This window comes from Amphiura filiformis, chromosome 14, assembly GCF_039555335.1.
Source record: "Amphiura filiformis chromosome 14, Afil_fr2py, whole genome shotgun sequence".
Lineage (NCBI taxonomy): Eukaryota > Metazoa > Echinodermata > Ophiuroidea > Amphilepidida > Amphiuridae > Amphiura > Amphiura filiformis.
The window spans coordinates 27448569-27461320 of NC_092641.1; the positions used below are offsets into that span (position 1 = coordinate 27448569).

The 12752-nt window shown below is 38.5% G+C and overlaps 1 protein-coding gene across 1 annotated transcript; it reads right to left on the bottom strand.

Annotated features, from left to right (window-relative positions):
* Window positions 1-1485: 1485 nt before the first annotated feature.
* LOC140169330 (fucolectin-6-like) lies at window positions 1486-11383 on the bottom strand. Its single transcript, XM_072192587.1, has 7 exons — window positions 11303-11383; window positions 9076-9177; window positions 8248-8302; window positions 6445-6579; window positions 3784-3873; window positions 2626-2779; window positions 1486-1492 (listed from the first exon to the last, which is right to left on the bottom strand). Exons 1-7 carry the CDS (start codon window positions 11381-11383, stop codon window positions 1486-1488), a joined length of 624 nt encoding a protein of 207 aa, XP_072048688.1.
* Window positions 11384-12752: the final 1369 nt, after the last annotated feature.

A 12752-nucleotide genomic window follows, 5' to 3' on the forward strand; every position in this document is an offset into this window, starting at 1 on the left:
CTGTCAGGTCAGTTACCGATTTAATGGCGGAACTCCTTTGTCTCGAACAACAGGTACCTTTCGATGAATAGCTGGGCGGAAATTGAAATCGGCACAAAGCAACAATGCGATTACATAATCTATTGTTGCTGTTGATGCTGTTGTTACCCTTGCGCTTAAACACACACCCCACACACACTTCTCACAAACCCACCCCACACAAACCCTACCGACCACTGACCACCCCACCCCCATTCCCTTACACGATAAGTAACACAAGTTTATAAGGTGGCAAGGAGAGCAGTGATATATATTAAAGCCATATTGTAACATTCCCTTAAGGGGGTACTACACCCCTGTGGTAAATTTGTGACTATTTTTGCATTTTTCTCAAAAAATAATAATGCACTGGTAACAAAAGTTATGTACATTATTGGGGCAAGGTTTCCAATTACTACACTGAAATTTCAGTGACTTAGGACAAGCGGTTCAGTATAATGATAGAAAATGAGGTACATCCTAGCAGTACCTTATTTCTTATCATAAATAACGAACCGCTTGTCTTGGGTCACTGAAATTCCAGTGTCGTAATTGGATTCCTTGCCCCTATAATATACATAAATTTTGTTACCAGTGTGTTATTAGTTTTTGAGAAAAATGCAAAATTAGACACAAATTTATCGAAGGGTATAGTACCCCCTTAAGAATAGGTTTGTATTTCTCTCCCACAAAATGTTACTTTTTTCAATCAGAGAATACTTTGGTCAGATGTGTACCTTTCTAATTGACCAACACTGATATTTGAATCCGTGGAGTGGGTTGAAAATGTGGTATTGTCGTAATATTCTTATATCTCAAGAACGAAATTAACAATTTTCCAAATTCAAAATGAATATGAAAGCTGATTCACTGTCACAATACATGGGGCATACAATAACCTTCAAATCGGGCATTAAAATACATAACAAGTTTCGGACTGAAATCATAGACAGTGGAGAGACTACTGTCAAAACCCAACTTTTAAAAACCTTTGAAGTTTTGTGTGATATTATGTATATAGCTTGATGCATTTTGTAAACCAGTTTGATAACATGTTTAGTGTTATTTGCTTTTAAACCAAAGTTAATGAAAAAATATCAACTTCTTCCATGTAAACTATAGAGTTTTTTTGCCTGGCAGTTTTGACCTCAGACCAGCAGAGGGCGTATCTAAAAGTAAACACATGTCAACTCATCTATAGCCAGACACCTTGCATGTCATTTCAGTTAATTGTGCTATTAATTTGTTTTACACCAAAAAAATATCTGTAAAAATATGTTTAAATTATTTTGTTGTATGAATTGTGTCGTTACCACTTTAAATTAGTGCAATATTTCATTATGTGTATAAAGAATGCAAGTACAGAAAAGGTTGAGGATCTCAAACTTTTTTGTTTGATTTAGAGTAGGGGAAGGGCATATTCCCAAATGGATTTCAGAACCTTCGTAAGCTTTTCGCCGTACTTTTTTACCATCTAAAAGACAAACACAAACACACAAGGTTTGTTTTATACACAAAAATAATGAAAAGATTGGACAATTATTGTTATACGTGTAGGATAGTGGTCCTAATCTAACAGGTGTTCTGATGAATAAGTAATCACACATGAATGGAGAGATTGCTGATTTCAAAAGTCGTAAAAATGAGTATCCTTGCGGGAGGATGGTTAAGCAGAATCATTATACAGCCTGTCTCAAAAAAAAACTGTGCAAGTAAAAAGTGCCCTCTATGGCAATTAGAGAATACCGTTGTGACATAATGCTTACATCAACGTCACGGGCGCAGTCTTAGCTCTCAAATCCCGTTTGTTCTGTTCAATTTGCTTGTTCCAAATTGACTCCTCTCGACAAACGAAATGGGAAAATAATTTGTTTGAGAAATGTTTAACCTCGGAATCGTATGAAATCATGTGTCAAAGGTTATGCATGTATGTATTTCTATTGAACTTTGGCTGCATTAACTCTGAAGGGGTAACAGGACAATACAAATTGAACCAAAATATTGTTAATAAAGAATATGTTTGATATTTCTTTTATTAAGGGGAATAATTTGACACCAGTTTCGATCTTATAACTCCTGAACTAAGCACTGTAGAAAAATATGACAATTTACTCCCTGGACCCAATCAAATTGTTATCCTTTCAGGTTTAAGGATGCCAAAAAATAAAATATTGGTTCCACTAATGTAGCAAAAGAAATTCCCAAACCCATAGCGCCTTGTACTATATACTTTCGACGCGAAATTCAACAACTTCATTATGGGTCGGTCTTATAAAGGTTCTTTATATGTATAACGTCGATGATCTACATCAAGTTATAATTTTGTTTATTTTCAATTAATACAAACTATTAGACGTTTCGAAGACTCACTAAACGTATCTTGGTTAGCGATTTAGACATACTAATAAAAAGAAATTATTTGTTAATATTTATCTTAAAGAACCACGTCCAAGACAACATTTTAAATAAATGCAATAATATAATTCTTCGATCTGTTGTAGACCAAACTAAGAATTTTTCTAGCAGCCAGCTCCCCGGACCACCTTTACTTCACACAAGGTCAGAACGCGATTTTGCCCCTCACTTTCATGTTGGATAGTGATGTACCTGCCAGCAATGGGCGATGCACAGGGATACGATTTTCCACCTGTATAATCGGCATCTGACTCAGCCACAGTATTACAAAGAGTGCCAACATCGCGTGTGCTGTGATTAGGCGGCGTTTCACTGATGTAAATCTTAGCATCAGCCAATCTAGCACCTGAAAGAAATGAAGTAATCCAATAGATTCAGTATGTTCAGGGATAGTGGCGAATCCAGGTGCTTGGGACAAGGGGGCTGTAAGACAAACAGTTAAGCAGTTAAGTCAGTGACATCCACCAGCCCCTACTCCCGCTTTCCTTCGTAAACCCGGCAGAAATTCCATAATACCTTTAGGGTTTGGAACATATCCGCTCGATAATGCTCAATATTAATTCTTGAATGGACCAAACTGAGGTTAATTTTGGACTGAAGCAGGTCAAAAGGAAAAATGAACACATCGCAGATTTTGGCCAATTTGGTTACTAGACCGCACGGCCTGGGATCGTCACGATATACCGACGGTCGATGATTTCGGGGGAGGGGGCAATTCCATCACCACCACCAACCCTAAATGACTTCGTCAATGTTATTTTATGGGATGTGGTATATGGCCTAGTGCTACATGGATTCGGGGCCCGTCTCTGTCCTTCCGTCACTGCATGCTCTATTTTTATGCTCAAAATACGGATATATTGCAATAATTACTGATGCAGAGGTGGCCAAGGGACTCAAACATGAAATTGAAACTATTTAGGGGTTGTGCAATTATTATGAGGGGAGGGTAAAACTGGGGACAAAGGTTTTTTTTTTTTTTTTTGACAGGCAGAGGGGGAGCAAGTAATTTTTGGCACACATTTACGGGCACCTTTTAAATAACACGCTCTAAAAAGGCAGAAACGTTCAAATTTGCCAAATGTACAGTTCGCTAGGCTCGCATCATATATCTAGATCATTTAAAGTTTGTAAATTGGGAACCAAACAATTTGGCATGTGCAAAGGGGAGGGGTAAGCAATTTGCAGGCCGGGGTCGGCTCATAATTATTGCACAGCCCCTTACAACATAAAAAGGTGATTAGTGAATCATGCTCCTGGAATTGCAACATTGCACGAGCACCATACTGTTCCACAATGTTCCAGGAGGATCATTGCTACATCATGCATGTAAAAAAACGTAACACTTACGGCAGCAGTCTTTACGGTTGAAGATTGACACAGAGTATATGCATGTGCTTGTAGGTAAAGTTAGTTCCCACCATGGATAAGGTTCACTGGCTGAAAATGGAATGACAAACAAACAAGCAAACAAAAAGAGTACACTATTTTTTTAACTGTAGGCATCAATTAAAAACAAGTAAACTAAGAAACATCGCAACATATGTTAATAAATTTCATTATCAGTCACAAATGTGTTTTTTTGACACACTCATATTCTGTCAAATTCTGCATCACGATTACTGTAGAAATGTTGCACTAAAATACTTGTTATTTTAAACATAATTTCTCCCATATTTTCTGTTAATCATGTAAGTAGTTGGAAACTCTTCATAAAACTATGTCCACTGTGTCTAAGCCATTACTGAGCCTTCTGATAAACGGTTCCAAAAGGGTATGCCCCCTCATCAATTTGGGCATAACTAAAAAACTGTAAGGCCCCTTAAGTTGATTTAAAGTTTGAAATGTAGCCTAATAGGTTACACATTACATGTGCGGTACTTTTTTTCAAACATTTGTCCTTCACCAGGGATAAGGAAAGTTGGGATAGGTCTCCTAGTCAAAAAATATATACAGGTATGGAAGCCGCCATTACCCTTCTATCGCGTAGGCCTGGAACACTACCGCGATTTCTACCGGCTGCATCGCGTCCGTACTCCGCGTTCAAGTAATAAAATTACCCGTAAGACTTTTTCAAGCGTGCTATAGTACAGTTTTTCAAATGTTGAACAGCTATTTTTAATAGTCTAATTACGTTTTTAGCGCATCCATGAACTCATTTTTATTAAATACATCCAATCGACCAACAATCCCGCTATCCGGGCCAAGATATACAAGAAAATACTGTTTTCAAACACGAACATTGACCCCGGTTATTCGCCTACACGTAAGACTTGGCAATAGCCTATTTAGATCATCGCTGTCAAGCTCGATGTGATTCCCCCGATGATTGACAGTTGGGAACGCGTACTGTACGCGTAGCCATGGTAGCGGGGGTGCTGATGGACGTGCTCGTTAGCGCCCCGACGCGCTTGTTAGCACCCCATGGCGGCCCCCATAAGTGTGTCAAATTATGTGGTTCGCGGCAACTTCTGTACAGCATACCGTAGCGTGCAAATTTGGCCAAATTTGGAGAATCGGCGAATCACTGTCAACCCTGCCTTCCCAGAAAATACAGCTATTTATGAAATTTGAGGCCAAACAAAAGTTGCATTTTTTTTACATAGGGATTTCAAGTAGGCCTACTCACATCTGTGCATTTCTTTTAAACAAGTTTAATGACAAGAATGTTAAAGGGCGTACGAGGAGAAATCCCACCGGCCATTGGACATCCATCAGTTTTAGCATTTAATGAAAGTGAATGAGGAGGAACAGACACCAAATGGTCTGTAGGAGGAAACAGTCAAGAGTACATCCCGAAGAAAAGGAGAAGAACACAACCCTGGATATCACAACATACACTGGATTTAGCTGAGAGCAGGAAAGAAGCAAAATCAGCTGGAATAAAAGATTGCGCCTGAACAAGGAGGTTGCTAAGAGTGTAAAGGAAGATAAGAGGAACGTCATCGAACGAAGATGTCAGGGAATGGAGAGATGTAAGGGTAATTCGAAAGCAGGCTTTGGCATAGCAAATGAGTTAACAAAGAAGTGGGTTCCAAGAATGGCAGGCAAGGCATTTAATACGCTAACTGAAAGTAAAGAAATCAAGAAAAGGTGGGTGGAATATAGCACCAAACTGTTAGAGGCACAAGACCAGCAAGTGTATACTCGCGGTGAAATTATGGAAGAGGAGCCGCCACCACTACGATCAGAAGTGGAACAGGTAATGGAACAAAGAAGAATGCAAAGTCACATGGCATAATGTGACGTTTATGCTGTCGCATATGCAAGGAGCAGGAATGACACAAAAACTGGTAAAGAGCTGTATTTGTTCCACTCCCCAAGAAGGCTAACTTAAATGAGTGTTCCAACCATCGCACCATTAGCTTGATATGTAATGCAAGTATTAAAGGATCTGCTAAAGATCATCATCAGAAGGCTGAAGCTGGAGCAGGCTGGCTTTCGAGAAGAAAGAGGGATAAGAGACCAAATCGTAATTTTGTAAACATCAGGAATATAATTGAAAAGTGTAAAGATCACAGACTACGCGGTTTTTCACACCTGTCCCATACGTACAAATGTTGATATCTTCATTTAGCAATACTATGAGATGAGGATCTAGATTTGAATGTTGGGTATTAAAATACAAACAAAAATAAAGATTCCACTCAAATGAGTTTAAAAGCTGGAGCATAAAATTTGTAAAAGGATACCAAAAATGTAGCACGAGTTACCATGGAATTGCCCAATCAAGTAATTTTATGCCACACACTATGTATATATATCTGCGGGGTTAACATAATTTTGAGATGGCTTTCCCTGGCTAGCTTTCATGTGCGAATACACCGAGTTACACCCACTAGCATTCCAAGAGAGCTCTTCTTCCTTTTTACTACTTTTTAGATTTTTTTACTACCTTGCCGTGAGAGTGTGAGAAAGTGCTAAAGTGCCCAAATGTGCGAGACTCGCGCCGAATGCTTCACCGGCGTCAGCCTTGCCAAAGGTGAAAGTTTCAAGTTTTCAGTAACTCACCTGTATGTGCGCAACTACCGTTTTGATAAATCCCATCAGTATTACCATCAATAGCATTAGTAGCTTGACAGTAACTCCAATCACACTGTGAACTGCTTTGATTAGCAGTAGCCCCAGTCAAATCAATTGAAGTGTCTGTGGGATTTAAACAAAACATAAGAAGCATTCATGTACTATTTGATATGCTGTGCTTCCGTCTTGACTTTCACTTTTTGCATCATTATGTTCTACCACTTCTTTTAGTGAAGTATTGTTGTTTTTGATGTTGGTTGTGCGGCGTGTGTTGTGTGTCAGTACAGGCCGCAATCATTTTATTTTATTCTTTTTATTAATTTTTTATTATTTTGGTTCTTATCCCCTCCCTTCTCAATGTTTGGGTTTTGTTGGGGTTTTTTTTTCGATTTTGCAATAAAAAATGTTGCAGTGCTTTAGGAAACCTTCATACAGATTAATTGGGCAAGGCGCTTTGCCTCGCTTGCCTCACCCCACCCAGGTGCAATGGGAAGCTGTTAGGGGTAGTCACAGTCGTTGTACAGATGGACCCTGCGCCACTTGTAGGCTGCAAACGTGGTTCCGACATATTCTAATGACGGCGGAATAAATGTAAAGCGCTTTGAGGCTGTTTACTGCATAAAGCGCTATATAAATATCTACATTTAATTTTTTTAATTTTATAAATGCTAATAATATTATTACATTCAAGAAAAAACACCTCCCTCGATACCTCATCAATATGACAACTCTTTGGGCGACAACTAAAAATTGATTTTATGGAGCCTAGTGTAGCCTACTATTTAAGTACTTCATCCATACCTATCCTGGGGATTGTGGGGCAGTGGGACTTGTAGGCATTGCAGCGTGTTGTACTCCCACCCGGGATTGTTAAGTTTGGTTGAAACAACGGAATGAATTATTTTAAATTCCAGGATCTTAAAATGTGACCCGACCTGATTCACTCAGGCCAAAGTCGAAAATTTTGAAAATTGAGTTACTACCGTTGCTAACCTGCTCAGTACCTATTTTCATAACGTTGAATCCTCATGTCTCTTGTAAACTAGGTTGCAAAGTTATGAACCTTATATGGCCACTTTCTTATGTTTTAATTATCTCAGTTTGAATATTTCCGACATTAGCCTGATTGGACCAGATTTGGTCACTTGACACGGGTACTGGTATTTCAAAAATTTGTATCCTGTTTTGATCGCTGAATGTACTTGCTTTTACCATTATTTTACAAGGAGTAGCATTATTATTCTGTCGGGGATTGATCATGTAATATTTTGCTTCGCCCTTTAGCTCGGCTTTGAGAAATGGAATATTTATACTGATCTCCACGACTTTCAACGTCTAATTATTTAAATTATATTTTTTCCTCATGTTATATTATTTTTTTCTCGAAGATACGTCAAGAAAAATGAAAATGTTAAGGGGGTACTACATCCCTGTGGTAAATTTGTGACTATTTTTGCATTTTTCTCAACAAATAATAACACACTGGTAACAAAAGTTATGTATATTATTGGGGCAAGGAATCCAATTACTACACTGAAATTTCAGTGATTCAAGACAAGCGGTTCAGTATATGATAGGAAATGAGGTACATCCTATCGGTACCTTATTTCTTATCATGAATAGCAAACTGCTTGTCTTGGGTCACTGAAATTACAGTGTAGTAATTGGATTCCTTGCTCCTATAACTTTTGTTACCACTGTGTTATTAGTTTTTGAGAAAAATGCAAAAATAGACACAAATTTATCGAGGGGTGTAGTACCCCCTTAAAGTTTCATAAAACGTTAACTCACATGGGCGCTCAATCAAAGCAATGATGCCATCTAACTTTGACTGTATTCCACCAATCTAGTAAAATACAACAAATAAAATGAATATAATTTGGAGTTTTCATATAACAAAACCAAAATTTTGGACACTGTCCTGAGTGATTGGTATCCTATCATTCTCTGTGCTAGAGGTAACACAGCTCCATCCCATTCTGTTGACTGGTATGATCCGCCATGGCTGACTTTCTGGTCTGGCGCCTCCAAAGGATGGAGCTGTGTTACCACCAGCACAGTGGATGATGAGATACCAATCACTTTGAAGAAGTATATCGTCCAAGACATACGAAACTGTGAGGTCAGTGTCAAATTGTTGGTTTTGTTATATAAAAACTTCTACAAACCTGATGAATCTCTTCACAAATAAAATGAATGATAAAAAAGAATGAACTATTTACATTGCATTAAGTTAAAAGCTTTGTAAATGTTGAGGCCGAGCAATATTGTATATTTGCTGATGAGAACGCCTTCAATTATTTTCAATTTCTGCTTTTTAAACGAGCGTAATGTATTTGATAACTAAACTTCCATGATATAACCTACAGCACAGTTTTGAGTGTCGTCTTTCAGGCGGTAGACGACCCCAAGTCATTGTGGACGTACCGATTATTTTAATCGGGGTGTGTTAGTCTCAGAAAGCATACCTAATAATACTGTATTACTACTATGTACGCTCCCTGGAATCTAAATGTTCATTTAGAAAATAAATACACCAGATTGAGAATAAGCGAAAAGTAATGTTTGTTTTTACTATTACGTAAATCAAGCAGTTTTAAACGATAGAAATGGACTTACCTGTAAGCCAATTCTAGGGTCATATTGTTGCGTTGCAGCAATTCCACATAGCAAAGAGATTATCAAAAACAAACGCATCTTCTGGTAGTATGGATGACCTAGCTGTGATGAATCAAATGTAGAAATTAATAATACAACTGTCTATTCAGACAACTAGTTACTATTAAAAGGTCAGTAGGCCTTATTCTCGGTCGCATCCGGATTGTGCTCCTCCGTCACTAAACAAACCGTCTGGCGACAACTTCACAGAAAATTTTACAGGCCGTGCCGTGCCCTTCCTTCCTAAAACACCAAAGTGCGAATATTTCCAAACACCTAAATTAGCTAAAAATTAGGACATGTTACAAAACTATATTTCTTAGAATTTCAGAGAGTACTTTAAATATTGGCCGGTTGTTTTTCACACAGTGACGTTAACTAGGCAATGCCCTATACCTACAACATACACTGTTTGTAGAGGTCACGCGTCAATGGTGAAAGCACTGTGTAGTGTGTATAGGAAAATGGACAGTAACTGCAGTATGCATCACAATTTGAGAGCTTGATCGCGCCATTTCTAAGTTAACTACATTAACTCACATAATAAAGTCGGTGTCAAATTAAAATGATTTAGTTTCTGTAGGAAATAAACCAATAGTTATTCATGTTTAAAAGATCACTTGACATAATGTCTCCAAAACATCAGTTTCTACTATTTCCTTACCTGCAAACGTTAATCCAAGCAATAAGATGAGCTTTAGAAAGCACTTGCTTGGTTCCTAGTTCAGAAACTCGCACGTGAGTGGCTAGCGAGTGGTTCCGAGCTTGCTGTTATTTATACAGATAACGCACTGAATGTGATTGGTTTATTAAATAACAAAATATCCTTTAAAAGGGATGTGCAGGAACAGCGATTAACTTTATAGCCAGTGTCTAATGGGAAATGGAGCCCACTTCACATTAATTTTGTTAGTTAATTTCAGCTACTATGGGTCTGGTGAACATTGCGTTAGTAAGCGCAAATTAAAATATACATGTACCTAACGGGATCAATGGGTTCACAAGGGGATTGTGTTTTTTAGTTCTGGAAATAATTATGGTCGAACCAAGTCAATGTCAATGAACTTTTGAAAGGGTCAATATTTTCAACATCCACAGATCGGTTCAAAACACAATGTCAAATGCTCATCTCGATACAAGGATTATACATAATTTGTGTTCACCCCTGTATATCCAAAATAAAATTAAAACAAGCAGCCGGTGGCTGTACTCTTTAGCTCTGATTTAAGACCTTATTTGTTGAAATTGGTTGAGAATTAAAGAAACGGTGATCCAAAACCTAATGAAGATACGAAATAAAAAGTTGCACTTTTGTGTTCTAATCAATGAAAGCACAACGCTTGTTTTTCGTGCTAATCAATGAAAGCACGGCGCTAGTTCTCTCGTTCGCGAACGCCTTGTGTACAAATCAATAGGGCGTGCAATGTGGCAAACTGCAACTTTTAAATTTACATCTTCCTTAGGTTTTTGGATCGTCGTGTCTTTATTTTTTGAACAATTTCAACGAATGAGGTCTTAAATTAGAGCTAAAAGATGCAGCTATTAGTTGTTAGTTGGCTTACTGTATATTTGGCTTACTGTATATAGTTTCCCATGTGGCATGTCCGGTTCTCTTGAAATATGATAATAATTATAGAAGTTCCAATTGACCACTGCATAAAACGCCAAAGAATGTTTCTCTTATACAGTGGTCAATGCAATATTGAAAACATTGAAGCTTTATATTTTAGTCGGGTTTTTTTAAAGTCATTGTGAAATATCTAGCCATTACTCGTAAACATGGTAGGGTAACTCTTTGCTATCTGTTGTTTACTTAATCTTTTTAGAATTTTCAATTTTATAAATGTTCTTACAAATGTTCTCCATATCCATTATCATTCAATAATTCTAATAAAAGAAAAGGTTTACAATGGCTTCAAAAGCGTGCAAATTTTCAATTTGGTCATAGTGTTAATGTATAAGGGAAGGCTATAGCCGAGGCTATAGCCGCGGAGCTGAAAGTTACCCTTACCAGCACCCTACTACCATCTTAAGGGGCTGGGTTTCCCACTGGATGTTTTCAACATCCTTTGGGTGCTCCATGTGTTTTCCTGCTTATACTAGTTCTTCCTCCTTCTCAGCATCCAGTTGTCTAGGGCTTAATTTTAGTTTTAGTCTTCAGCTTCGTTTGCATGGTAGGACAGAATACCTGTTTCAGGTACTTCTGTAGGGTAGAGACACCTGAGTCTGGGAAAAATCGAGACTTCACTGATGCCGCTGAGGGGTACATACACACAGATCTCCTCGGCAGGCGACCAGGTGTATCCCCATATGATTTAGTATGGGTGGCAACTGGACTAAATGCTGAAACCTTTCCTTTATATCCTCTATGACATAAGGAGTGGCGACCTCTGTCTTATTCAGCCATTGACAAGAAATATGAGTTTACATTTAAGCACCAGGGTTAAAGCCCCTGCTATGAAGTCTGGACCATCTAAGTCACCGTTAGACTATGCTAACATCAATGACGGTTTGATCTCAAAGCCAGTTGATACCATCCCTGGACGGACCAAACCTGATGCAGATAAGGATGGTCAAGACAAATTTGTACAAAAAAAAAAACCATTTACCATCAGCACTTTCAACATCAGAACTCTCAACTCACTAGCCAAAAAAGAAGAACTTGCTCATGAAGCCGCACATTATGGCATTGACATCATATGTCTGCAGGAACACCGGATTTGTCACAGTGACTCCCTCTTGCAGGAAGACCTGAATGGCTACAGATTAGTCACCTCTTCAGCATGGAAGAACCAAAGGAATGCTGCCACTGGTGGAGTAGGCTTCTTCTCATCTAGATCCTATTCTCAGACGTAACCAAAATGGTTTTCGCAAGGGTAGATCAACCACACCACAGATTCTAGCCCTTAGAAGGATAATAGAAGAGCTTAAAATCTCAAACAAGCAGGCATATATTGTGTTTGTTGACTTCTCAAAAGCTTTCGACAGTGTTAACCGGAAGGCCATGCTGCATATTCTTTGTAATTATGGGATCCCTCAGGAGATTGTGAATGCTATTGCAATAATGTATGATAATCCTACAAGTTTTGTACAAACAGGTGATGGACCAACTGAAGAGTTTCTCTCTACTGCTGGAATCCTGCAGGGCGACACATTGGCCCCTTACCTTTTTGTGATAGTGGTAGACTATCTCCTCAGACAGTCGATAGACACTGACAAGTCCAAAGGGATTGACATCATGCCCAATAAGACGAGCAGAGAGAAGAACAAGTATCTAACCGATCTTGACTACGCAGATGACATAGCTTTAACAGCTACGTTATCACAAGATGCCCAAGATCTTCTGTCATCTTTAGAAGATGCTTCCGCCAAAGTTGGCCTCTTTCTCAATTCCAAGAAGACAGAATATATGTGTATTAATGGAGATAAGAACCCAACTCCAATCCTTTCTCGGGATGGCACACAACTCAAGGAGGTGTCGGACTTTAAATATCTTGGTTCATTTGTTGCCGACAGCAAGAAAGACTTTCTGACTCGCAAAGCTCAAGCATGGAAAGCTTGCAACAAGCTGCACACCATCTGGCAGTCCAACATATCAGGAAATACCAAGCTTGCCTTCTTTAAAGCCTGCATAGAGA

Bases quoted from the DNA above. Each gene is read 5' to 3' on its own strand.
- LOC140169330 (XM_072192587.1), bottom strand. From the start codon at position 11,383: ATGTACCCCTCAGCGGCATCAGTGAAGTCTCGATTTTTCCCAGACTCA. The intron at 8,303-9,075 runs GTAAGTCCATTT...GTATTTTACTAG, and splicing joins ACCCTAGAATTGGCTTACAG to ATTGGTGGAATACAGTCAAA. The intron at 6,580-8,247 runs GTGAGTTAACGT...TAAATCCCACAG, and splicing joins TGCTTTGATTGAGCGCCCAT to ACACTTCAATTGATTTGACT.